The 27,823-nt window shown below is 39.3% G+C and overlaps 1 protein-coding gene across 3 annotated transcripts in view; it reads left to right on the top strand.

The window, feature by feature from the left end:
• The window catches only part of CNTNAP5 (contactin associated protein family member 5), a 757,303-nt gene that overhangs the window by 177,722 nt on the left and 551,758 nt on the right, over positions 1–27,823 (top strand). For 2 of the 3 annotated variants that reach the window (XM_058548782.1, XM_058548783.1), the window contains one exon: positions 10,836–11,029. In XM_058548782.1, coding sequence (XP_058404765.1) covers positions 10,836–11,029 — 194 coding nt within the window. Of the gene's footprint in view, positions 1–10,835; positions 11,030–20,930; positions 21,015–27,823 lie in introns of those variants that run through there. The other variant, XM_058548784.1, reaches the window with a different exon arrangement.

The following is a 27,823-nucleotide window of genomic DNA, read 5'->3' as shown; positions in this document are numbered from 1 at the left end:
GATGTTGTTGGCATAATAGTCACCCCTTTCAGGTAATTTTGGCATTTCAACTAGGGTTGCCAGTGTTTTAACCACAAAGACTGGATTTTCAGGTATCAAGCGAGAAAGAGTGACATTGATACCTCTGCTTCCTCAATACCCCTAAAAATCTCACTGTGGCCTAATATGCCTGTGGGCAAAACTAACTTTGACCTAGATAGTTAAATAGTGCCCTGGGCCTGTTCTCCCACTAGGACAGGTATAGAACATTGAGAGATAAAGAATAGAAATCTTCTGCTACTTAATGTGAGCCTTGGGACCCTTCCTCAGATATAGACAAATCCAATGTGATGACCCTCTCTCTGCTCAGCCAGGATAATTGCAAAACAAAATGAAGTTAAGAGTGCAAGAGGAATCCTATGAATACTTCTTCTCACTAATAATATAATTCTTCAAAGATTCTAAACATCAACACTTGACACAACAAAAGTGATAGATAAACCCATGTAATTCACCTTTTACTTTTTCTCCTGATAGCCAGTCACTTCCTTTGAAAGGCCAAGCTGAGATTATTTCTAAATAGCACTCTTCAAAATGCTAGCTCACTGAATCATCAATCTGATGTTGCTAATACTTTGCAAAGAGACAAGATCTTCTTCGATTTATCAGTTGACTACATTTAACTTGAAACATTGTAACTTAAAATACAGTAATGGGATTAAGAGCTGAATAATGAACAACATATATTTGTCTAGAGATTGGAATTTTACCGCTATATTTGCAATGAGTTTCACACTAGTAGGAAATAAGTTGTATTTGGATAGTATGTTGTATGGTGGATACTTTTGCTTTGTCTAACCTGGAGTAGTTAGGTAGGATCTACTCAATCCATTTACTCAATTAAGACATTGTGAAAATGACATTAAAAAGATGAGCTAAGGATTATTGAATCCACCATGTGGAGTAAAATGGTAATGTATAACCAACTCTAAGGAACCAGGAAACAGGAGGGGATATAAACATGTGGTTCATCTTTCTCCAGAATTCCAGTTTGAGTACTTTTTTCCCATGGTGGGCCCTTCCCTAGGGCCCCTTTTGAGTGTTTCAAACCATGTTTATCTTACTTATACTTACCTATACAATTAGTTGCTTACGTCTGGACTTTATTTTTCTAATTAATGTACATGTTTGATAAAAATCCAAATTTCATGAAAGAATCCTTATCATTCGTTTTGCTAAGGACTTGCTTCTAATGAATCTCTTCCAGAAAATTAACTAGAGCATCAGTTGTTATTGCTGAGATATCTTTGTTAGGGTAATTATGTGTGCAACTAAAAGAAAACTCACTAGCTTGAACATAATTCACTAGCTTGAAAAACTATTAAATTATTAAGACTAGGTACATGGAGACTGAGAGGTGTCCATACTTCTATTTCTTGAACAGTGTGGTAGTTACATGAGTAACTACCTGTAATAATTTTTGAAGCTAAATATTTGTTTGGGGAGATTTTTCTGTATCTGTGTTTTATTTTACATTTTTAAAAAAGAATCAAAAACAATTTATTATCTTACATAAAAGGAAATCCTCATTGAGGACAGGCTCCAGAGCTGGTGGATAAGTTAACAATGCCATCCTCAGTGTTGGCATCATCTGGAGCTAATAAGCCAGCCCAATATCTCAGCTAGATGCCACAATATTCTGGGAAACAAATAGACCCTCGTCTCCCATGGCTTGCTTTTAAGCCATCAAAATGTGATTCCTTGGCAGTGTGATGAGCATCACCTAGGAACTTGTTAGAAAATGCAGATTGTCTGGACTTATCCCAGACCCCAGAACTAGAAATTCTGACAATGGGACCTAGAAACCCCTGTTTTTCCAAGCTCCCCAAGTGATTCTGATGTCCTAAAGCCTGAGAACTGCTGCTTGGAGCAGTGAACCTCTTCCAGGACCGACACCTCCCGAACCCCTCTTCTCCTGCGCCACCAGCAGATTTTCTTTCACATCCAATTAGCCATAGTTTGGTCACATGTGCACTCCTGAATTCAGTCACAGTCAAGGGTGGTGGAATTACCTTGACTGACTTTAGACTAATATTCTGATATGGAGTAAAAGAATAATCAATTATGTCTCTTCTCTCTCTCTCTTGAGCTGCATCTCCTGCCATTTTCTTGGGTTATATTGCACATGTTCCAGTCAAGAGTAACTTCCTGATGGAGGTTTGAACTGATGCCAGAGTTCTTTGTTTTGAACACAAGATGAAGCTTTTGGGGTAACAATGAAGCATGCTTGTATTTAACCATTTTGTGCCTGTAGCCATGAAACCTATGAATAGACATATATTATCTTGATCCTTGATCCTTGATCCTTGCTAAAATAGACACTATATTATTTTTATAGAAGTAGAGAAATTACTTGCACAAAGTCGCAGAGAACATAGTGACTCTTTCAACTCAAACACCAGACTTAGACAGGGCACTGTCTTTCAAAAAAAATTACCCCCAGGAAACCAAGTAAAATGTAGTATGCTCAACTGTGCAAAAAGTATGCTGCTCATGAGAGAAAAGTTTTAAGTGGTAATGCCAACAATATGACATGTGCAGTTTTAAATGACTTCCAATTCCACTTCTCCATTTTTCCATTTCAAAGATCTTGGGAGAGTCCTTTTGTTTCTCCATATGACTAAAAACAGGAAATGTCTTATCTTGCTGCTCAATCTTTTACACTGCTTTACTCATGGGTAGAACTCGATAATCATATAGGCATTAAATGAGGAATAAATAATACATTAAAAATCCCCTAGGCCTGAGCAGCACATGGGTAGAGTTAAATTGTATTGATTTGCCAAATGAAAATAGAGCTCAGCTTTTACCATTTTTTAAGAGAAATTCCAGAGCAGTGCTATCCAATAGAAATTTTTGCAAAGATGGAATATTCTATAGCTATTCTGTCTAACAAAGTAACCACTAGCTACACATGGCTATTGCAATGTGACTAATGCTACTTAGAAACTGAATTTTTAATTTGAATTCAATTTAATTTAGTAGCCACATGCGACTAGTAGCTACTCAATTGAACAATGTATTTCTAGAGTCTTTTCAAGCTTTATATACATGACCCTCTCACCTAAGTTTCTAAAAATGCCTGGCTTTTTTTATGTGTGTGTGAATCAGTCCTTGGCCTGCTAGGGGCATAAATGTGAGATATCCTCCTTGTGACTGAACTCCAAATTTTCCAAGCCCCAAATGCCCTCCTGCTGATCTCACTCACTTCTTGTGTAACTTCTGAACTGTGAAATGTGCAGCCAGATATACTTCTCTGATCCATGAGGGCCTTAGTGGCTGCACTCCTCACAAGGGAAGGTACTTATTGTAGAAAGTCACAGCAAAACTGTCTGAGCGGTGAGCATCAGAGCCCTTCAGAGTAGTAATATAGCTCTCTCCTATACATACACACACACACACACACACACACACACTGTTGTATGGCCAAGCACACACACTGTTGCAGAGGCCGTCTATGACCACATCCCTTGGACTTCACACTTCAGTACAAGGACAACATCTTAGAAGCCAAGCTGAGCTAAGCTAATCCTGTTCAAATTATCTGCTGGGGAGTCATCTCTGGAGACAGGTTGTGAGGGGAGGCAGGGGGAAAGCTAGCAAGAAATGTGGTCTCAACTGAAGTCCAACTTCCTTCAGATGCCAAGAGGAAGTTCTGCACCAAAGTCATACCATAAACATCAGTCATGCCTTCAGAGAATGGGATCGACCTTCTGAACCTTGTATCAGTCAGTCACTGGCTGAGATGAGGACAGGGAAGTGGTAGCTTCCCAGGCAAGAAGGCTTCTGTTTGGCCAAGGGCAAATCTCTGGAGAAGGGGACAGACTGTTCTAGTTGTCAGCCGGCACCTGCAGCTGGGGGATGAATCCATCTGCTAAAGAAGATCAGAATGGAGCCCTGAGAACATCACCAACAGAACCACTTCCAACTCCAATAACTACACCTTCCCTTCTCTGCCCATGGCCTTTCTCTCTGTGCTTTAAATACCATACTGCCCTCCAGCAGCCTTCAATCAAAACCTGACAGAGTTGGCCTATAAAAACCCCCAGTTTTTCTCCTGCTCTGATGGTATAACTCGAAGGAGCATCCTGCACTGGTGGGATTAAGCTCACCCACAGGAATGGCCGGCTTGCTGTTGAGCCATGCAGTAGCTCTCCTTTCTTCTCTATCTCATCTCCATCACCCTCACCCAGCTTCCTGGTGTCAACTTCCAAATGAACTACTTACACTCAAATCCATGACTCATAACTGACTTCTGGGGAACTCAAACTAAGTCACACACAGACAGCCACTCCCCTCAGGCATTGCTCTTGAGGAAGCCTCAATTATGATATCTGGGTCTGATTTGGATCCAAACTCTCCCCTCCCTTACATGAATCTCCTCTTATGATCTCCTTTGTTCTTTCATGAAAACTAGCCTCAATAGGACCACTCCAGGTATTCCTACAGATTTTTATCTGTTTTGAGCCCCATAGGGTGTTTGGTCAAATTTCCACTTTCTTTTCCCCCTGGAGGCTCCATAGTCCCTAAATAAATGTGCAGAGAGAAATGTAGGAGTCCTGGCCAGGGCTAGTCTGTAATGCCCAGGTCCTACCACACCTGCCCAGCAGCAGAAATGATGCCCACTGTTCCAGCCAGCAACCTCCCAGCCTCAGAAGCCCTTGCCCAGCCTCAGGCCCTGTTACAAAAGGAGGATAACAACGCTGTGAGTGGAGGTGCAGGAAGCCCTCCTGAGCACTACGAGCATCTTTGTGAATGTTGTTACTCTTGCCCATACTATATAATGTTAAATATTTATGGGAAAGTCTCTCTGCCTTACTCATCACCATCACTACGAAGCTTTGTCCCTGAAAAATCTCAAACCTTTGCTTATAGAGGCACCAAATATTTATAATTAATGATGCAGCTAATAATCCAAGCAAACCTCCCAGTCATTTGTGAGAACGTGCTTGTAGCTTCTTATGGCCTTGTATAAATCTGGGGGGAAGCACATGCCTAGGAAACCTGTTCTCTACAGGTTTATTTTAGGTTTTTTTAAAATGGCTAGGCTGTGTGCTTAAAACAGATTTGATGTGAAAACGCTATGCGTGTGTGACTATTTTAGCTCATCTTGGCCTTGTACTACGTGGACTTTCTTTTTTTGAATGATAGTTGTGAAATATCACTTAGCAGAGACCTGTATGTAATCCATTTTTTGCCCATTTCCAGTGTGTGACATCAATCGATTCTCATTTCCTTTTCTGAGTAAGAAGTGGAAACTGAGGAATTTCTATGCTTTCTACCAGTTGCTCTGTTTCATGCTTAGAGCCTTCTCTAGCGTGTGAAGTTAGGAATCAGCATCCTGGTGGAGAACGCTGAGCAGGGAACTGAGCATGAGTCAGGAGAGCTGAGTCTCTTGTCTTACTTTAAACCTTGCATAGAATTCCCCATAAGTGTCATTTCCTGCTGGCTTAAGACGTTCATTAATACGTCAGGCAGGGACTAGTAATCAGAAGAATTGGGTTTGAGAGCAGTCTCTCACCATATAACCTGGATAAGCTAGATGGCCCTTTGAGGCTGCTTTATTCTCTAGTAAGTGGAAATTAAAAATACTATGCTTATTGCTATGAGAATCAAGTAAGATACTGAAAAAAATTTGAAGTGTGAATTATGTTTCCAGTGAGAATTGCTATTAAGAATAAGGAGGAGGAATAGGACACGAGTGCTGTGTCCATGCTGTTGAGAGGCAGCGTAGCTGAGTGATTAAGAGCTTGGGCGCCGTGTCCCAGTTTTCTGGGTTTGAATCCTCTGCTCTGCTACTTATTAGATGTGTAATCTTGGAAAAACTGCCCGACCATTCTGGCCTCAGTTTCCCCACCTATAAAACGGGGATAATAATAATACCTATCACGCAGAGCCCCTGTGATGATTAATGAGTCTGTCTGCCAAGTGCTTAAGGCAGAGCCGAGCACTGAGCAAGTGCTGTATTATTGTTAGCTAATGTTGTGTCTGAATGAACACTCCAGCAGGGGCGTGTGAATGCGGGTGATGAGAAGGAGCAAAGGGCTATCTAGGAGTGAAAAGAACTGTCCAAATGAGAGCAAAGATGAGCATTTCTGAATTCACAAATTTTCAGATTTCCTTGGCAAACGTTAAGTCTGGCTTTTAATATCCATCCATGGTTGGGTGTGGGAGATTGGGGATCAAATTGGGGAAGGTGTCCATCTTTAGATCCAGAGGCAATTTCATGTTGTTGCTTTTGTTTGTTTATTTGTTTGTTTGTTTTTTGCTGAGGAAGATTTGCCCTGAGCTAAGGTCTGTTGCCAATCTTCCTCTATTTTGTATGTGAACTGCTACCACAGCATGGCCGTTGGTGAGTGGTGTAGGCCCACACCTGGGAACCAAACCCAGGCCACTGAAGCCAAACTTAACCACTAGGCCCCTGGGCCAGACTCACTTTTTTTATATTTAATAATAAAAAATAGCATGCTGAATTTAACCTAATTTGAACCATTAAATAGATAAATAATGCAACTGTTATCAGTAAAATATTAGGGCTGAGACCTTAGAAACCATCTCATCCAGCATTTCCCAAACCACTCAGGGTGTCATGAGCACCTTTGTAAAAACACAGATTCCCAGGTTAGGCCCCTGGATAAGTTATCAAGGAGTGGGCCCAGGAATTTGTGTTTGTCTTCATCACAAGCTCTCCAGGTGTTTCTGACAATTGAGCACATTGAGACTCTCATCTAATCTGAGCTCAGGAGCAGTACTGGATCTTAAACCAGGTGTCTTGGCTTTTTGTCCAGCATCTCCTTATTCTGTCTTCTCCCCAAAAGTCAAATAATGCAGTATGCAGAGTATGAGACTTGGAGTGTGCTAGGAATAAACTAAGATATAGCCTCAAAATCATTCAGGATCCCATGTTTGAAAAACTAAGGAAAAATTCTAGATGCAATGAAAATCTAACACAAGATTATTTTTCCTTTAGGTTTCCATTAAATTCCTTTAAATTTAAGCTCCAGGATTTATGGGAATTGCAATCAATAATCGTTGATACTGCATCCACAATTATAGATGACACTGCCTTAGTTAGCACCTTCCACTTGCCAAACACAGGTATCTCTGTGTGTGTTACACCCCCAATTTAGAGAATAATTCAGAAATAGAAAGCTAGTATGGGTACGATGTGTCTTCAGGGCAACTGCAAATAGTATCTTCAGGCTATTCTCATCATTTGCAGAAAAACATTTATTGTTTGGTGGAAGGAACAAAATGTTTGCCATAGCAACCATGGCAACCCTGGGTGCCTTGCCTATTAGCTGTAATGCATGGAGCATCTGCAACAGCAGGGAAAGAGTCCTTGGCAATTATCACCCAGATAGTGTCCCTCCATTTTAAGAGCTTAGGCTGACGCTCCTGGGTTTGGAAAATTCTTAACTTGATGTGTTAATGAATGCTAACAGCAACAATTCTATTGTGATTAATTTCAGGGGGATTAATAAACTAAGGTTTTTACTGTGGACAAAAGAGAGATGTGATTTTTTTTTTTAGATAAATTTGAAGAAATCTTTTTAGCATTAATTCTCCCTCTTTTTCTGTTTTGGTTTGGTTTGAGTTGGTTTTTGGTTAGTCTTTTATGATTTTTATTCTTTGAAAGATGGTGAGGGAGATTCCTTGTCATTTTCCTTTCTTTCTTCCATCATCAATATAAATTCTTATCATATATAAATATGATAAGAATTTTTAGAATAAATGAAAAAAACTCTAAAGCATGACTAGGAAGTCTAATTGTGGACTACTGGGGATAAAAAAGAAGATTTACATATTTTAATTTCAAAAATAGTGATGTTCACACAAAAAGCCATGTTCTATATTATACCACCAGCTCAAATTGATATATATATTATTTATGCAACAAACCACATAAGTATAAATAATGAGATTTTCAGTTTATGAAGAAAGGCATGCTGCTGATAATAGAAAATATGTTATATGCCAAAAGCATAAAAGGATAAAATCACTCAGTTTCACCACTCAGAAGAAATCATCTTACATATTTCTTTTCTATCATGTTTTAATATTGTTGAGATCATATACTTTTTACAACTTTACTTTTTCAGTTAAGAATAAAGAGGCCTCATGAAATGGGCAGAAGGAGAAATTGAGTGGAAACAAAGAGTAAGTTCAGAATAATTTAGATTTCTTTGAAATGTAAAATCTCCTTCTAGTTTTGAGAAATTGGGAGAAAGTAGAACGGCTTGGGAATTATGGACATGTTGGAGAAGACAGCTGACTGATAAAAATTTACTTCTGGATCTGGCATCTCAGAATCTGCTCAAATGCCTCCTCCCAGGGCCTTCCCTCCTTACTGATTTTCTGGGTTTTTAGAGACCACATTTTTCGTTATATAATAGTCTCAAATAGCTATGCTTGAATCCTGAGTGCCAGGTGTTCTAAACTTGCTGAATCTCAGTTTCCTCAACTATATTATAGGAATTTTCCTATTTACTTCACAGGATATTGTATATGCATTAAAGTAGGCTAAACTGCAGTATCAAATAGATTCCAATGTGCAATGGCTTAAACACAGTAGATGTTTAGTTCTCGTTCAGACTACGGTTTAGAGCAGGTGTTCAAATAAGCAGGTGCTTTCCTCTACGTGATGATGCAGGGATCCAGGATCTTTCCATGCTATGGTTCTGCCGTCGTCTAGGGTCTTGTTGTCAACTGCATCCATCAGTAGAGGAAGGGGAAAGCAAGTGGAGAAGAGACATGATGGCCTGCAAGTGGCACATCTTTTTCCCAGTCACTATTTTTTTTTTTTTGTGAGGAGATCAGCCCTGTGCTAACATCTGCCAATCCTCCTCTTTTTTTGCCGAGGAAGATTGGCCCTGGGCTAACATCCGCGCCCATCTTCCTCCACTTTATGTGGGATGCCACCACAGCATGGCTTGCCAAGCAGTGCGTCGGTGCGTATTCGGGATCCGAACTGGCGAACCCCGGGCCACCACAGCGGAGTGCGTGCATTTAACCGCTTGCGCCACCGGGCCGGCCCCCCCAGTCACATTTTTATTGGAGCACACTTGTCCATATGGCCATAACTATAAGAGTATGGAGAGGTGAAAAATGCAACTAAGACATGCACCCACTGCAGTCCTATTACCACAGAAGGAAGAGAGAATGAATATTAGTGAATATCAGCAATATCTGCCACTTTGTTCATGTCTTGCAGAATACTTAATAAAATACATTCCACAGTAGGTGCTGAGAACATTCCTTCTCTTCCTTTCCCTGCATTTGAATCTTCTCAGGGGAGTGAAAAAAAACTTACTAAAACAAAAGCTATTAAGGACTAGATATTTATTGGGAGAAAATCAACACAAAACTTATAAGATGTTCTTTATGGCCAGAGTAGGATCCAGCTCCTGTTCTCTGTCTTCTGTGTCCACATGTCCACTCCTGAGTGATGAGAGGCTATCTGTGCATTTGGGGGGTCGAGGCTCAGAAAGGTTCTCAGTTACCAAGAAAGGTCCAACTGACTCCTCCTGAGATGGTGAGAAAGTAGACTGTCATTAAAAAAATTATTTTTAATGACATAGGTTGAAATAAAAAGAAATTTATTGATTAACCCTTCTAAGTTAAAAATGCAACTAACTCCCTAACCCAATGCCCTGAGCAAGGTGCTTAACAAAGGGGTTGCTTTCATTCCGTCCCCACCCATGGCATAGGACATTCTGCAATAGCTCCCACTCATGATTCAGAGGACTTGTAAACTCTAGAGTCAGTGAAAATGAATACCGACTTCTTTATTCCTATGTGAAACGAAAACGGAAACTTAGGCCACAAGTTTCTAACTAAGCAAGAGCTAATATTGATCTTCTGCAAAGTTCCACAGTTTCACTATTTAGTGAAATTCTGAGGCCCAAAGGCTTTCGTTGCGTGTGGAATGCCCCTTTCCGGTGTCAGGTATACTGAGTGACGTGTAGATCCTAGAGTGTGGCACAGTCTCTTATGTCTCTCTGAGATTTTGCATCTCTCACCCCTGGTTGATCTCTATCCAACCTCGTTTGCCAGGGAAATGGCCATACTTGCTTCAGCTTTCAGCTCTACCGTCACTGTCTTTAGAAGGCCTTTCTGATCCTCTGTGCTCTGAGGCATTCTGTCCTCCGTGCTCCTATTGTCCCTTGTGCTTACCTCTCGTAAGGCTTCCTTTCACATCACATTACACATTTTTCTTTGCATGTCTCTCTTTCTTCAGTACCTAGCATGCTCCTGGTGCTCAATGAACATCTGTTGAGTGAATGAATGCTAACCTCTCAAAAGCATAGTCAGTGATCTTTCATCTTTGTATCCACAGCAAAATGTCTGGCCCCTGGTAGTTTCATAGCATGGATTTGGAGAGAGGTCAGGAGCAGAGAAAAGAGAAGGACGGATGAAAGAAAGAAGAAAAGATGGAAGGAAGGAGGTGTCAGCAGGCAGAGGATATAAGGCATGTTAAAGGTTAAGGTTGTAAGAAAATAAAATATAAAACAAATTTTAGGAGGAATCCATAAGATGGACACTGTAATGATTGGGGAAAGAGAGGAAGAATCATGGAGGAAACAGCATTTGAGATGACTCTTAACCCACGAAAGGGAATTAGATGGAGGAGGAGAATGGAAATTGGGCCGAGAAAGTACCAGGGGTTTAAGAACAGAGGCAGGACATATTTTGGGGTAAAGGCGTCTTAGTTGAACACTGTTTAATTTCTCCTTGAGAGTTGAAAGTGGTGGCTATGTGAGATGTTCCTACAACTCTCTCTGATCCTCTTCCAGGAACTGGCGGTTGGTCCCCAGCAGATTCCAATGCTCAACAGTGGCTCCAGATGGACCTGGGAAACAGAGTGGAGATTACAGCAGTGGCCACGCAGGGAAGATACGGGAGCTCTGACTGGGTGACGAGTTACAGCCTGATGTTCAGTGACACAGGACGCAACTGGAAACAGTACAAGCAAGAAGACAGCATCTGGGTAGGACATCTTTTCTCTTCAGATGAATAAAACTGAGATGTGGTAATGGTAACCTGGGAACATTTCTGTCATTTTCCTATACCCAGATTGTTGGTGGCTTGGTAACTGCTGAGTGCCCATTCAGAAATAATGAGACCACCTATAAGTCCCATCTCCAGCATGGCTCCAGTTTCTAGGGAAATTGGGCGTCTGTTGCAAAAAGTTTAGTTTTCCTCCTTTTCTGGTAACTTGGGTAATTCACTGACTGAGCCAGAAGTTCTTCATCTATAAAAACAGAAATATACTACAGAGTCTGCTTGTTAATGAAAATGTATTAACTGAATATGTATTTATTTCCTTACTTATTTGTTTATTATGTACCAGGCACTTTACATATCTTATAATGACCCAACTAGCTCAGTTATGTAACTTGACCAAAGTTGCCCAATTTGTGAATCTTGGCATGGGAATCTGTAGTCTGGTCTGACTTTAAAGCCACTGTGCTCAACAGCCTCTATTTAAGATATGAAAATAATTAAAAGCTTAAAAATACAAAACAAATATATAACTTAGAATTTTTCTGTTATTATGAACAATCTTCAGCTTGGAAGTGAAGGACAGTTTGCTCCAAGTTGTAAAAAAAAAAGAACTTCCCTTCTCCACCCCTAAGCCCCAGTTCTTGACCTCACAGTGTAAGGGCAAAGCTGTCCCCAAACTGTGAAGTGAGGAAAGGCTGGCAGAGGCGGAGAGCCAGAGGCACTGGGAGGAGGCTTCAGAAACTCATGCACTACATGAAGTAGTTTGTTTATGTCATGTGTAGCCTAGGGAAAAAAATCGCCACGTATTTATTTTTTTCTAAATGTACATAAAATGTGAAAATTTAGCAATCGATAGCATGATCTTTCCTTCTCATAATTTCTCTAGTTGTTTTCTCCCTTAAATCAATGCCAGTATGATTTCAAATTATTGTTGTTCGACCATGCATTTTTCTGTGTTGCTCCCACTTCGTTGGAAAAAAAATTCTATTTTATATGCATTGTTATTTGTTAATTGCCTACCCATCACTACTGCTAATTGAAAACAATAGTAAACTGAGGATTAAGATTAGTTATGGCAGATTGAATCTTGGGAATGTTATTATCGTCATTTTATTCTGGGTCGCTTGTAATGTTAGGTTGTAATATTCACGGAGAGCGTGGATTTTTGTCTTAAAAATAGTGTTTTGGGGACTTCTAGTTTTTTTTTCTGAATTTTGAAGCCTCCATAAATTTTCACAGGTTTTTATTTTGTTTTATTTTTAGTTTGAAATGAGAAATAAATACACCTTCATTTTGAGGAACAATTTTAAGGTTTTATGTTGACTTGAGAGAGACAAATAGATGTGGGATTATTTATTTTCTTTGGCATTTCCAATCAGAACTGGTTGTTTTTCAGATTGAATTGCAGTTTTGAGTTATTTTGTCTAAAATTTTTTAAAAGCCTTAGCTTCATTTTCTTTAAAACCAAATGACCTGCTTTCAGTCTACCCTCTGGATCAGAGTGTATTTCAAGGATTGACAATTTCTTTGGCATAAGTGAACAGCTGACGTAAGGCCTATTTCACTTCCTTGCCTCTGTTGGTTTACCTGTGTTTCCAAATACCTCCAAGCTCCTTAAAGGCAGGTGCCTGTCTTATAGGTTCTTGTCGCCTCTATGCCCATTATTGCTGGACACATAGCAGGAACTAATTTTTGGATGGTTATTAAAAGAACTACAGAATTACTGGGGGTTCCAGAGTCGGAGCGGCGGAGAATATCCCCGTCCCTTCTTCATCCTCACAATAGCCTTAGTATTTCCAGAGAGGTAAAAGATGCTGAGTGGGCAGAGGAAGAAAAGCAGGGAACTGTGTGCACAGCAAGGCGGAAGTAGCTGTGGCTTCCCCAGAGCTACTTATGATGACTGCAGGGCACTTGGGAGAGGTGGCAGCTTCAGGATCAACCTGTCAGGTGCCAACACTGGGCAGAGGAAAGATTTGTGGAGGGGTAATCACAGCTTCTAGTTTAAAGAGTAAAATACAGTGACATTGGGTAGGAACACCAGGATAAGTCAGGCATAGTCACAAGGCTTATATCTGGAAATATGTGTGTCCACTTATATCAATATTGTGGAAACTGACAGCTACTGAACACCAATTATCCCTCACATTTGTCAGCAAATGTAATTCTAGATATATTTAAAAAAAAACATTCTTCTATCAACTCTGGAGATGCAACATTCACATCTCCTTGAATGAGAGGCATGAGGCTCACAAATACCAACCCTAAGCTCACGTAACCAGACACTAGTGGTGGCAGAATAAACAATTAGGACTTATTTCTAAATATACTTGATTGCAAAACTGTGCTTTCTATTTCTCTTTTACTATACTTGAAGGTTGCTTTTTTTTCACAAAATTGATTTACTTTTCTCACCTTAAATTTTGTCAGACTCATTCTGTAAGAATAATATTAAACCCTATTGTTTAATTCACATATTGCTAAAATATAAAAGTGAGAAAGCATCAATAATATATAACTGTATTTCTCTATATTGTACGTAGTGCTCAAACTCTCTGAAACTGTCTAGGCCTTCAAGAGCACCCATCAAACAGAGACTCAGAGTATTTTACCAAACCCTTCAGGGACATATATAAAATCTGACTTGTGGCTAATAGTACTTTCACCAGATTATGCTGTTGGATGAATAGATCATTTTGAGAATTTCTCTTTTTAGTTTTTATTTTAAATTTAAAATTAGAAGTAAAACTATGGATTCACCAGACTTAAGCCTGATAAACAAGCTGAGAGCAATAGCCAAACTAGAGATTTTTATAAAACTGTCTAAATTGTTCTGTTTAACTTTTCAGGAAAAGTTAATACGCAAAATCATCAAGTATTGACTTATTTAAGGATGGTGTGTCAAGGAAGTAGGGAATCTCTTGAATGAGACTTGCATAAGGTCTTTTGACAATCTTCAACTTTTAGATGATATGGAATTTGTGATGCTTTTTAAAGTTGATTTACCAAACAACACAAATATCGTGCATGCCATGGATGGGATATCAATTTACTAGTACTCAAGAAATTTATTTTATTTTACAAAGTTCGCTTCAGAACAAGAATCCTGAAAATGTACCTCACCAATGTACAATAGCAAATGTTCATGCTCTAAAAATCTGATTTGTAGAGTTTCTCATCTGGCACTGAATGGAATGTTCACGAATGAGGCCACCAAGCAGTCACTTAGCAATGCATCATGATTTATGAACAAGCCAGGGTCCCCACTTCACTAACTAAACAGGCATGAAGGTGTCTCAGGGACAAAGTTAGCAACAATTTTAGAATCTTAGAAGATCCAAAATCTCTTCCTGATTGATTTGTAGACATGCTGAAACAACACAAATATTAAGATTCGATCTCTGAGCAGCAACATTAGCCAATGTTTGATAAAGTGGATACATTTATTTGGAACAAAACAGTCTCTAATTCTCTAATTAAATCTATCCACACCAGTGTCTTGTTACCAGTCATTTTGAAAAATATGCCAGGAGAAACACTTAATGTCCCCGTAATATCTATGAGTTACCTTGTCAGTCCTGAGTCCCATGTGTGTGAGTGTTCAAATCCTTCATGAATACATCTGTTTCATATAGACAGTGATGTGTAAATGTTTTAAAAATGCATTCCTCTCTACGTGCATTGGCACTTTCCTTTATTTTCTGATATTTATCACTGAATTTCAAAGACAGCCGCTTGTGCTTGTATTTTAATATATGGTGTCCTTGTCAAAAATCAGCTTATCCACATTGCTCATGAGCTTGTACAAGTCAGTGTGGATCCTTTTCCTCTTCTCATATCAGACTGAAGTAACTCCTCTTTTCAATCTATTATAAAATTTCAGGGACAATTTTAGTTGTCTTTCCCTTGAGCTTTTTTCTTTTTCTCCCATCTTTCTGGGAAAATCAACTATGCCAAGTATATTAGGTATGGACACAAAAGCCTTCTATAAGGATTCAACAATATTATCTGTTTTATTTCCAATATCTTTCCTAATGTCAAGTTTCATAGCCATTTTGGCTATAACAGTATAGTAGTGTAGTGTTTCCAGTCAATGGATTCACAAGCATTTAATAAGTTCTTGCTATGACTGGGCAAGAAGCAGCTACAAAGATTTTCAACCCATAAAATGGGCTCTACCAGTAGATGTTAAAAGTGTGCTTCACTCATTTCCAAGTTAATTTCCATTGTCATAGCCCTCCAATTCCATCACCCTTCACGATGTTTCTTGGTTGTGAAAAATGATATATATCGTAATTCTCTTACCCTTTTATATCCTAGAAGTTCCCCACAAGAAACCCACAGTGTGGGAAAAACAAAAGTGGAGTCTTCCCTAAGTCCCCAAAGTCATTTTATACCTGATCTACAGATCTCCATTCTCAATCAAGTTTAGCTTTTAGGTCTTTATTGAGGTATATTGGATAAAATATTTGCGTTTCCTGCCACTTTTACACATATAGGAAAGCGTTCATACAAACTCCTTCTGTAATCCAACTCCAAGTATTTCCTACTCAGAGACTTTAATGTCACTAAAAACTTTGATGATTTTTGCACTCCTTCTTCTGCATTTTATTTATAAAGATGGCAGAAAATAAGAACTAGCAGCAATCTGTAAGAATCCTGGATATTTCAATTTCTTTCTCCTAATCATATGCCTTTCCTTTTTAAGTACAATCCTTGTATTATCAAGGATAAAGCCATATCCATCTTTGTAGGATAACTTATTTTACTTGTCTTTTGCAAAGATAATCTAATGAGACCCTCTCAAGTACTGGTTTCAGACAGGTATTTGTTGTTGGTGTATTCCTCAGTATTGACCACGAAGATGTTAGTGGTCTGCTTTACCTACATGTTCACTTACTTCTTCCAAATCTCCATTTCGTTAGGCATTCACAATCAGTCTCTGCTTGATGGAGGTCATATGTGCCATAATCATTCCTATGTCATAACATAGGCAGGCTCACTCATGAGGGATGCAAGGACCATGGTGATATGGACTGCTAGGGAAAAACAAAGAAGCTTAGAGAGCTGAGGCCAGGATTAGAGTGAGGAATTTTGCAAGGCTGGCACTTACAAATGAAATGATAGCAGTTCAGAATACAGCATTCAGAGGGTTGTAGAGAATTTGGTTGATTTCTTTGGTATCTATATCCCAGAATGCCCAATGAAATGGATCAGCTACTCTTTATCTGGCACTCAATATGAGTAGGGACTCTGCTAAGATTACCAAAGATATTATTTAATATCTTGTGAATAATCCTAGTGAGTTGTTTCTATTTTATAGAAGAAGAAATTAGGTTTAGAAAGACCAAGGAACCTAGCCATATCACACAAGTAGCAAAGTGATGGGCCCAGATACAAACTCAGCTCTGTCTGTCCATAAAGACTAAGACTAATATAGATAATATCTGAGCCAGTGGTTGACGGCATGAGAATTAAGACTCAATATTCTCAGACAAAGGGCTGGTACAATGCAGGCTGGGATTCAGGACACATTCTGGTCTAGTGGGGGAGTATCCTGCTAAGTTAAACCAAAATGGAAATTCGAGTCCCATCTGGGCTAAACCAGTGGGGTGAGCCTCATGGGAAATGTTGGTAGGCATGGACATGCCCAGAATATATTCCTAACACATTATATCCTTGTCAATGAGCTTCAGACTCTTCCAGCTGGTGACTCGGAGGTTAGTGATATGCTCATAATTGTTTCACAAATAGAACTAGCTTTCTGGCCCAGGTCTTCTTTCGATGATTCTGTAAAACAGTTCATCAGGACTAGAGTTGGAAGAGACATCTGTCTCTCGTCTCTCTCCATGTTTACACATTGAACCCCAGTTGTTTGCTCACGCAACATGGACATAAAAATACCTACCTCCTCTCCTGCAGAATGATTCTTCAAATCTTTTACCACAACTAGAACTGTTGATCCCTTTCCTTCACTGACACTATTTCCATACTGCCGGTTAGCCTGCTTACTGATAATCCAATATCTCCACATACTCAGCTATTCTTCACGTGGCTGATTCAAGCCCCCTCACTAACCTATCACTCCCCTATGAATATACTATGTTTTATTAATATTCAGGTTACAGTTTTCTCTTATAGAAATCATGTTGCCTCTTCCCAAATACATCAGCCATATAGTCCTTTATGATAGAATCCTTTGGCCTGTACAATATGATGGTCTGAGATTTCCTGTAGCTTTCTGGAGTCGGTCTTAATACGAAGGGCTTGCGTGTGTTACTCAGCACTTTTCTCACACACAGGTCAATTGAAACAATAGAGTATACATTTAGGCCATCAGTTCCTCGATTTCACCCTTGAGTGACTACCAAACTCTCTGAGAGATGCTCTCTGATCTTCATGATTTATACACATTTATTCTGCCAATTTGGCCTCGAACATCCTGAGTATTGATCACTGTTTGATATAGGATTTTAAGCCTACCAATTTCAGAAAACAATTTGAGGGCGAGAATCTCATTACCATCAACATATATCTTTTAAACTCTCATTATACTTCAAACACTGTGCTAGGTGTTGGGCATAAAAAAGGGCTTTACGATGTGGTTAATCCCTTCCGTGCATGTGCAGAACCATTAAGGAGACAAATAAATGACACTACAACACAGCATATGTGTATAAGTGTCACTGATGGCAGTTCAGTTGCATGACGCTGTCGAGAAGGTGTGCTTGGGAGTATATGAGTGGCAGGGACTTAGATGAGTTGAAAGGGCAGGGACCATGTTTAAGTTACTTTGGCTTCCCAGCAACTACAAAGTGCTGTGTGCCTAATACAAACTCAATAAATGTAGGAAGATAGAGAAAATCGTAGGAAGGGAGGAGCATTCACAGCAGGAGAAATGCTATAAGCAAAATCTTAAAGAGAGGTGTATAAGATGTATCTGAGACGCACAGAGTTAATAAATTTAGATACAAGATTTCCATTGTCAGTTATATAAGATAAACCTGAAGAGTGAGGCTGACTAGAGATTGCAGACTACTCACACCCCAATATTTTCTTTAACTGCAGACCAAAGCAAGTAGGTCATTATGTGTTAATCACTTTGTTTCGACAATCTTTTATTAAATAACAAATACTACATATAGGAGAATACCATCGCATATATTTTTCAAGATTTTGTTAATAGTTTTCTCTTTTTTGCTCTCTCACACATATGTACATATAAGCTTTTAATAGAGATCTTCATGTCATAGTTGGACGTTATTAAAAACTCAGTTAACAACTTGTCATGTTAAGAATCTTGCCCCTGATCTAATGGAGACCAGCTATGCAAAAGCAAGTTATCACCGTGTACCAGACCAACAGAAACAAGGAGTGAAGGAAAATTCATAAGCTTTTGATTAGGGTCAGATTCTAGTTGTACCACTGGTTGCTTGGATGACCTTGACAATGTCACTTAACCTCATTGTGGTGGTCATTCTCCCTACCCATGGTAGGCATATATCTGGAAGCTTCCATGCCTTTTGCATCCATTCTTCTACACATGCCTGCTGAGACTCTTTGGTTTATGGGCTGCCCTGTGGGTTACATGGGAAATACATGGAAATAAAGCCTGAGCTTCCCTATGGAGCCAGCTTAGAACAAACATGTAAAGGCCCTTAAAACCTAAAATCTCTCTTGAATCGTCCCCATGGTTCTGTCCTAAGCACTTTTGCTGACCTTGGATTTTCTTATCTCTGGATGGGGCTCATCAGAAAAGAGGAGAGGGAACAACTTGCTGGTCAGCACTGTGGAAGCAACAGATGGTCTTTACCCCGGAATCAGCAGGCTTCCCTTCGGCCCTCTGGCTCCACACTTAGCCCTTGAAAGTTCCTCACTGCTGCCCATCTGTTTTCCCTTCTTAATGCTAGAATTTGCTCAGATGTATCAGAGAACTTCCCAACATGACGTCTAGCCTCTTTAAGGAGTAAATACTTTCACGCATTTACACATGTGGCATTTAACACATCACATGGACAGAGAGTCAACATGTAGTCTTCAAGATTAATATTCATATGGACACATTCTAGGGGAGAGCAGATGTTTGCAGTCTCCTACAAACTGGTTGCATTTGTAATAGGATAGGATCCAGCGGCTGATATCAAAGTAAGGGGGATGATCTGCTTAAAATTAATTCTTCTAAATCCACTGCTATTAAATTAATCTTATTGTTAAAGTACTTAGTGTTTCACAGGAAACTTGACTGATAATTGTATTTCCAATGTGTATAAACCAGTTAGGTTTTGGAGATATCCACCTTAGATTAGGGGAAATTGGAGTTAATATCTCAACTCTAACACGTAGAAAAGCATTAGATTTTTCAATGTAAATTTATTGAATTATATTAGCTAGATATAATGACAGAGAGGAAGAAATATTATTAACTACTCTTAATTCATTTAGTCTTTAACTACCATGTGTTTTTTTTTTTAATGTAGATTATCTCAGGCTTTGAAGTCTAACAGCTAGAGATTCTGTGACTTTGATAAATGACTAAAACCCTAGGAGGCTCAGTTTCCTCCTTTGTAAAGGGGGCACAACGAGTGTACTTACCTCATGTGGTCTGTAAGGGAGAGATTCTCAAAAATGAATGTATACATCAATATGTCCCACAGGGCTTGTTAAGATGGACTGCTGGGCCCTACCTGCAGAGCTCTGGAACAGTAGGTCTGGGGTGGGGCTGAGAATTTGCATTTATAACAATTATTACCAAATCCCGAGTAATGCTGGTGCTGCTGGTGGGGGACTTCACTTCGAGAACCTCTTTGTAAGCTATAAATGGGTTAGTGTGTGTAAGCTTTACACAGTGCTAAGTAAATAAGGGATATAATTACTATTAAAGGTAGGTGCATGGGATACACCTGCTGAAGATACCCAGAGGACTCTAGCTCGCAGTTTTCTTTCTTTTGAGCTTTATATACAAAATGGAAAGCAAGCTTAATGTCAGCCTTTTTTTTTTTTAATAAACTAAATGCTCAGTGGAGAAAGTAAGATCTCCTTGTGGTTACAGGCAGAGTTTGTTACCCACGCAGGCTTGTTAAAGACAATTAGTCGAGAGTCCTGGTAGCAGACAGAAGAGCTCGAGGAAGAGCCTAGGGGAGTGAGTCACTGATGCCTAAAGAGAAGGGCTCCAGGCCAAAGTCTGAAGCTCTGGGCATCTGCACGGCTCTAGCCAGATGGAAAGATTCCAGGCCTGGCAGGGACCTCAGAGAGGGGCAGAATCTCTCAAGTGTTTAAAAAACAAAAGTCCACAGGAAAGTAGGCTTCATTACGTTTATTGTTACAATGATAGCAGTTGATAATAAGGAGAAAAACATGATATAGCAACAGGTTTCTCTTTCTGTTAGTATGGTTTTCAGTTTTGTTTGCCTTAATGTTCATAGAAGGAGACAGCACAAGCAAAAGAAGGGGGTGAGCAGGAGTTGACCTTGAGTTTCAAATCTCTGACCGTTTATAATTGTTCACGTGGAAGCGCATCCTGCCCATTGCCTTGTAACTAAATGACACCACTGCTGCTGTGGTGGCCCTCTGATTTAGAGAGAGGAGCTGAATGATACCACAAAATTTGGTTAGACTCTAGCTTTGAAAGTAATTCTCTAAATTAGTGACTCAAGAATTTTTTGGAAATTAATTCACAATCACATAGAAAAAATGAGCAGTGTTTTTTTGTTTTGTTTTGTTTTTAAGTATTGGAAGTAGAAAGAGGGAGTCATAAAAATCAAGCTGGAATTATTTTGACCTGAATGTCATAGTGCTTTGTTGTGTGGGAAGGGAGATGGACTTGCAAAAAAATCTGTACCAGAGAATCATGGACGCCTAACATCCTGTCTTATCTGATTGTAACTTAGGATGTCAAGCATCTGTTCTGCACATTCTGCATGCAATAAATTAAGGAGATTTCAAGAGTAGAATGTAGAAATCCCCGGTCAGAGGTAAGATAAATGCGTGGAAGGGTACACAATGAAAGGATATGCACGGGTGGGCATATAGATGAGAGCACGAAGTTTCTGATTTGTCAGTAGAATAAGTGCTATGAATTTTCTCCCAGTAGCTAGTTTGATCTTGCAGTGGTCCATCCACAATGTTGTCCTATCTGTTTCCATTTATGACACACTGCAATAATTGAGAGCCAGAGTCCCGTTAATAGAAACAAAATAGAAGGAACTGATAAGATAAGGATCAAACAGAGAAGCGTGAACAAGTGAGTGCTATGTTCTCAACAACTCAGCTGCCTGTGTGTGGCAGCTTCTGTGAATCTGAAGGAATCTGAGTATAGGTGAGAGAAAGGAGAGCACCGTGTAGGTGGAGAGGTCCATGTTACATGTCCACATTTACTCTGAGGGGGTGGATCCATTGTGCCTCATGTTTCTATGCCTGGGCCTCCCTCCTGCCTTCCCCACCCAGTGCATATTTCTGTGACATGTTATGTTGTGTTTCAGACATTGTGTTTATGTGAGTGTTATAAGTATGTGAGAATTTAAGAATGCATGTGTGTGCACAGAGGCAGCGCAAAGTCATAGCCTGGGAGGGACATCCTAAGCCACCTGAATAAACAGATAATTTGAGAGAAGATCCTGTGCTTGCCAGCCAAACTCTGCTTCAAGGCCAGTCCCTCAGTCCCCATTCTATCAAGCCACTCATATCCAGAAATACCAGAGTTGCCACTGCTGCTATATGTGACGTGCAAGTGCACGTCAGATGATTCACGGGTGATGACCAACCACCCTGCCCAGCGGAGCCCAGGTCCTCTTCTCCCTGAACATCTCTGGGAGAGGCAGCTGCTCAGGAAGCCCTTATGTTCTGTTTCTTCTTCTTTGCTGGGAATTATAATCTGTTACTAATGATTCCTCTATACACCTTTCCTTCATTCCACATTATGTGTTGGGCTTTTCTTTTTGATACGGATTTGTCATTTAAGGAATAATTTCTGAAACAATTAAATGGCAACTAATAAATGGCTTTGTCAATTTTGTGTAATGGGAAGCCAAATATTCATGTAAGAAAATGCAAAATCTTTCTTCTTCTAACATTGTAGAGAGGTTTTATAAATAACAGCACAATTACAAAAACTTTTTGAGGCATTTAAGTTTGCAAAATCAATAAGAATACTTTGTAAACCTTTTTTTCTGGAAACTTGAAAGCTTACAGATGACCTTATTTAAATGTAGAGATGTGAATGAAGACTCTATTTTTAGAAATTGCTCCTATTATTTAAGCTAGAGTTGATAAATTACATTGAAATATACATATATATGTACACATACATATGCATACATATTAGTATTTAAAGATATATATGTACACATGTATATATTTATAGATTTAAATATATACGTACACTTTAAATAAATTCAAATAAATATCTATGATATATATATGCACATATATCTTTAAATCTTAGCATGTTTCACCTTGATTTCTCCTTAATTAAAAATTCTGATCCTTCAAATTATTTATCTTTCTGACAGTTTTTAGAGGATTTAGAAGATTTTTGTTCCATTTATTTTGTATTAAAATCTTGATATTGGAATTAGATGTCACAACCGTAGTAATAAACGTATTATGCCAAGTTATTGTAAGGTTTTGTTACCAATTGCCAAAGTCTTCTTGAAGTTCAGAAAACAGAGACAACATAGTATCTTAATGACAGAATGACCAAGCCGGACTCTAACATTTTTCAATAAAAGTTACCTTTGAATGAGAAGCACTATTTGATGGAATTGCAGCGTTTTATTTTTTTGTTTGCCTGAATCCACCTTTCAAGCATATCAGAAACAATGGTACTATCAACACATATTGAGTGTCTCCTATGAGCCACATTTGTGCTGGCTGCTTTTATATACCCTGCAAAGGAGAATTTATCGCCACCTAAAGATGAGACTATAGGGCTCATGAAGTTAATCAAGAACCCCGCTCCATATGAGTAGCAGGGCTGCGATTTGAAAAGGGGCCGTCTGAACCCAAAGCCCGTGTCCTTCCCACTACACCACTCATTCATAATCAACAAAAATACCGCCTGCTTGCTAATACAGATTGTGCCAGCTGCCTACCTTTAAAAGACTAGCAATCACAATTTGTTGAGACAATCATGATTCTTTGCTTTCTCTCATCAGGATGACCCCTGATGAAGGGACATATTAAGGATTTGTTGAGTATGTTGCTCTGCTGTTCAATGACTTGTGTGATTCTTTTTTAAACAAGAAAAAGAAGCCAAAGAAAATAAATTAATGCATTTTGGAAGTAATTGGGCGCTACTTATCAAAGTTGTCTCAAACTGTATGCTAATAAACAGAGTGGACTCTGAATTAATTGTTTTTCAGTTAGACCTACCTTTGCTTATACAACAGTAGATACAGGGCTCTCAGTAACCTGGGACTGTAGTCCATGGATTTAGATAAGAAAATGATGAGGGAAGGAGGATTTTTGATTCAAACTGGATCAGGATTATATTGTTTCATTTGAGTCTTTTTTAATTTAAGAGTACATAATAAAACTCTCCTTTGTGAACAGATTTGGAGTATGACTTGGGATTTAGGCAAATCTAAGTTTGAATCCTTGCTACTTACTAATGCTGTCACCTGAGCAGCAATTATCTCTATGAGCCTTAAAGTTCACATCTGTAAAAGTTTATAAAACTTACATCAGAGTGCTGCACGAATTCATTGAGGTATCAATCTATGTAGACCTACAATGTCCCTGATATATAAGAAGTAGTCAAATTTGCAATCTTTGAATTCTTATTTGAAGCAAATTTGAATGCTGACCAAGACTTTGTCAGAATCCTAAAAGGCACCTTTGTTCCTTCAAATGTAAGATGATAAGTACCATCAAAATAGCCCTGCTCATGCTCCCAGTTTATTTTCTAGGCCAGTGGCATTTGCCAATTCCAGAGGCCATGACATGCTAGGTGCCTACTGGTAAGTGAAGGAGTGTGGGGCCTCTGTGCCTCTGAACAGTTGAGCATTTCCTCTGTTAGAGATGATGCTGCTCAACTTGTGCCCAGGATAGATGAAGAGTCTGCCGTTCTTGTGAGTAGATACAGGTTACTAAGTAATATGACAGAAAATGTACCTGGGTCTGGAAACAAGATAAACCACCTGGGGGGCCAGGAATTTAACATGAGCAGATTTTTGGCCACTGACATTTTGTTTAAATCAGTTACCAAGAAAATCATTTGAGCATAGTTTGAAAATAAAAGCTGGGGCCTTGGTTGAAGATGTAATCCTTTGTTGGACCTCTTGCTGGAGGCCCATCATCTCAGGAACCATTTATCAACATCTATTCTTGTAATACTAGATAATAAAGCATTGATTGTTCATTTCAGAATGAACTGGCCAGCCAGCCAAAATGAGTCAATCAAAATACTGACTTCTGACTGATTTCCAGAAGCACAAGCTTGTTTTGCAATTTGTTTTACTGCCAACATAGATTCCTGAACCTCCTTCCACTAAATAAAGATATTTTCTAACAAAGATTTCCATGTAAGCAAGCATGTTGTTACCCAAAGGCTCAACTAGCAGTTTTAGACAAAGATATAAGAGGTAAGACCTAGAGAAAGAAGACAAGGACACATCTGGGAAGTAACAGATTCTGCACCTAGAAGGGGATAGGAAATAGGCACCAAATTCAGACTCATCCTTATCTGGTACGACTTAAAAAATCTTTTAAGAGAGGTACCAAGTAGAATTAACACAGGATTTGGAATTAAGGCATAGCTAATAAGGCATAGTCCTGACCCTGTCTCTAATTGTTTTGTGCATCTTCAGGGCCCCTCAACCTCTCTGAGCCTCTAAGGATGTCAGTAAGTAAATGTGATAGCATTTTTAACAAACATTAGCTGAATATGTATTGTGACAAGCCACAAGATTGAGTTTTGGAAAAAAAATACATATAATATCTTTAACTGTCCAAAAAATGACAGAAATGCCATTAGTTTGGCTGAAATACATGACTTGTGTTGGGGACATAGGAGATAGGGCTGGACAAGTATATTGGCTGATGCATCTTCTGGGTTTGCTCAGATGAATTCCTTGTTTACATCTGTTGTTCCAGTGTAATTTTTAATTGAAATTAAGTGACTTTTCACTTTCAAAAATGTCTTGGTTTGGATGATAAATTATATGGTCAATGTAATTCTAGGGCCTATTAATTCAGAGTAAGCAAATTATAATTAACTCAGGAGAAGAGAAGATTAAGGAAATGTAGTACCTTTTGAGCATGCATGACTAGAGGACGGGTAATGACATTAACTGATATTGGATGATCCTTACCCAAGTGTTAATTCAAGACACGGCCAGAAATATTTTTTAAGAGGTGAAAATTAAAGCACGATGAAAGGGCTACCAATGGATGAAACTTTGGTTGTAAGCTTCCGATGGTTTTACAAGTTCAAGTTCTTTAGGAATCTATGTGACATCAGAATGAACAATAGTACAGTAAGTATAGAAACCCTAATTTCTAAGGAGTTCTTGCAGGAGACCTGTGAAGATAATCAAAGAGGGGGCCTACCTGCCTCTATCAATTTTTTTTTTTTTTTTGAGAAAGATTAGCCCTGAGCTAACATCTGTTGCCAATCCTCCTCTTTTTGCTGAGGGAGATTGGCCCTGGGCTAACGTCCATGCCCATCTTCCTCTACTTTATATGGGATGCTGCCACAGCATGGCTTGATAAGCGGTGCGTAGGTCCGCACCTGGGATCTGAACCTGTCAATCCTGGGCCACTGAAGCAGAGTGTGCCAACTTAACCACTACACCACTGGGCTGGTCCCTCTATCAATTTTTATTTAAGACAAAATTAGTTTGTTTGGGAGAAGGAAGCCCAATAGAATGTGGATCAGCAAATAAGAGAAGGATGTACTTGGACTTAAAGCTTCAGAGGAACCAAGTCACTCTTCTATTCAATGGAAGTATATGTAGGGGCTACAATATTAAACCATCTTCTTTTGGTTACTTTTTAACTTGTGTACAAATAGACTTATTGTAGTGTGTTGAATAGTGTCCCCCTCCCTAAATTCATGTTCACCTGGAACCTCAGAATGTGACCTTTTGTTTGGAAACAGGGTCTTTGTGGATGTAAGTAGTTAAGGATCTCAAGGGGAGATCATCCTGGAATTAAGGAGAACTCTAAATCCAATGACTGGGGTCCTTATAAAAAGAGGAGAGGACACAAGGAAGAGACACAAGGAAGATCAGATAAACACGGATGCAGAGACTGGAGTGATGCAGCTACAAGCTGAGGAGCATGAAGAATTGCCAGAAGACACCAGAAGCTAGGGAGAGACAAGGAAAGTATCTTCACTAGAGCTTTCAGAGAGAGCATGGCCATGCTGACACTTTGATTTTTGACGTCTGGCCTTTAGAACTAGGAGAGAATAATTTTCTCTTGTTTTAAGCCACTCACTGTGGGGTAATTGGTATGGCAGCCCTAGGAAACTTCTCCACTTCATGTATGAGTTTGTGGAATCTGCTATGGTTCCACGCGTGTGACTCTGAGCTCCTCTGCTTGAGTGTGGACACTGTGGATAGCAACTCTTGTCTAAGAATCTCTCATATTCCTCCAAAGCACCTGGCACAATGCTACCACTGGTTCAGTACAACCATAACTTGCTATGCATTTTAATGCTTTTCCATCTTTAAGCCTTTACTCATAGTAACACGATCACCTGGAAATCTCCTCAATCCCCCCCATGTCCCCTCAATACATACAACTCCACTTCTGGAAATTCTCTCTCATCTTTTAAGATCTAGTACAAATCTAATCCCAGGCCCACAATGACACTTCTCCTAATTCGGTCACTTCAGGTAGCAGTGATCTCTTGCACATCTGTGTTCCCTTTTCACTTTGTTGGGTCCTCTGTTAGGACTGGTAGCAATTCTTCTCTATGTTTTGTTATAATCCGTCCAAGTCTTGCTCCACGTGAGCTCGTCTTGTCCAAGAAACTGAACAGGGTGATTTCAGAAGACAGAGCTCAGTCTGATTTCAACCTCCATCTCTCTACTTGCACAAAGTAAATGTTCAATAGTAATATGTCAACTATTTGCCCTGTCTACCTCATTCCACAGTGATAAAACTGAAATGTTCTCTAAAATTACTTTTCCATCATTATAAATTTGACTTGAAAGCCATGCAATTGATGCATTTGCTGGGGATTATCTTTTGCCCATAGCTCATTAAAGCTGTCTTCATATAGCACACATATTCATAAGAACAGCTAAACCTTAGCCCCCAAGCGAAAATGTGACCCATGAAAATGGCCTGGAATGAGGAAAACACCCACAGCAATGCAGATCATGTAATGATTCTGCTGAGTGGCTGCAGATCTGAGGTGTGGGCCATGAATGAGGTAACTTGGGGAAGGCAGCTAGAGCTGTCAGGGGAAAGAAGAGGGTGCAATACCTCATTAATTTGTTCCCAGCAAACAATTTTCAAGGATTAACCACATAGTAATGCTCCTAGAAAATGCTCTTTTTGAATGACCAAAGATGATACGACAGGCATTGCAAAATTGTAATTGTGGGATTAACGACACGCCACAGAAAGAAGACTCATTATATCCAATTTGGAAGATAGTGAATATGTTGCATAGATGGCTTACAAGGTGGCTTTTAGGCAAAAGGGATGAGAAAATGCAAGATGACACTACAGTGCCTATTGAATGTCCTAGATATACAAGACCTTCTCTCACCATTCATTATTTACAGGACATGAAACAATACTGCATGTTTAAAAGTAGAAGTTCACA

Source organism: Diceros bicornis, chromosome 10 (assembly GCF_020826845.1).
Source record: "Diceros bicornis minor isolate mBicDic1 chromosome 10, mDicBic1.mat.cur, whole genome shotgun sequence".
Classification (NCBI taxonomy): Eukaryota; Metazoa; Chordata; class Mammalia; order Perissodactyla; family Rhinocerotidae; genus Diceros; species Diceros bicornis.
Note: the sequence above shows the minus strand (reverse complement) of the source record. Positions and strands in the feature narration are given on the sequence as shown.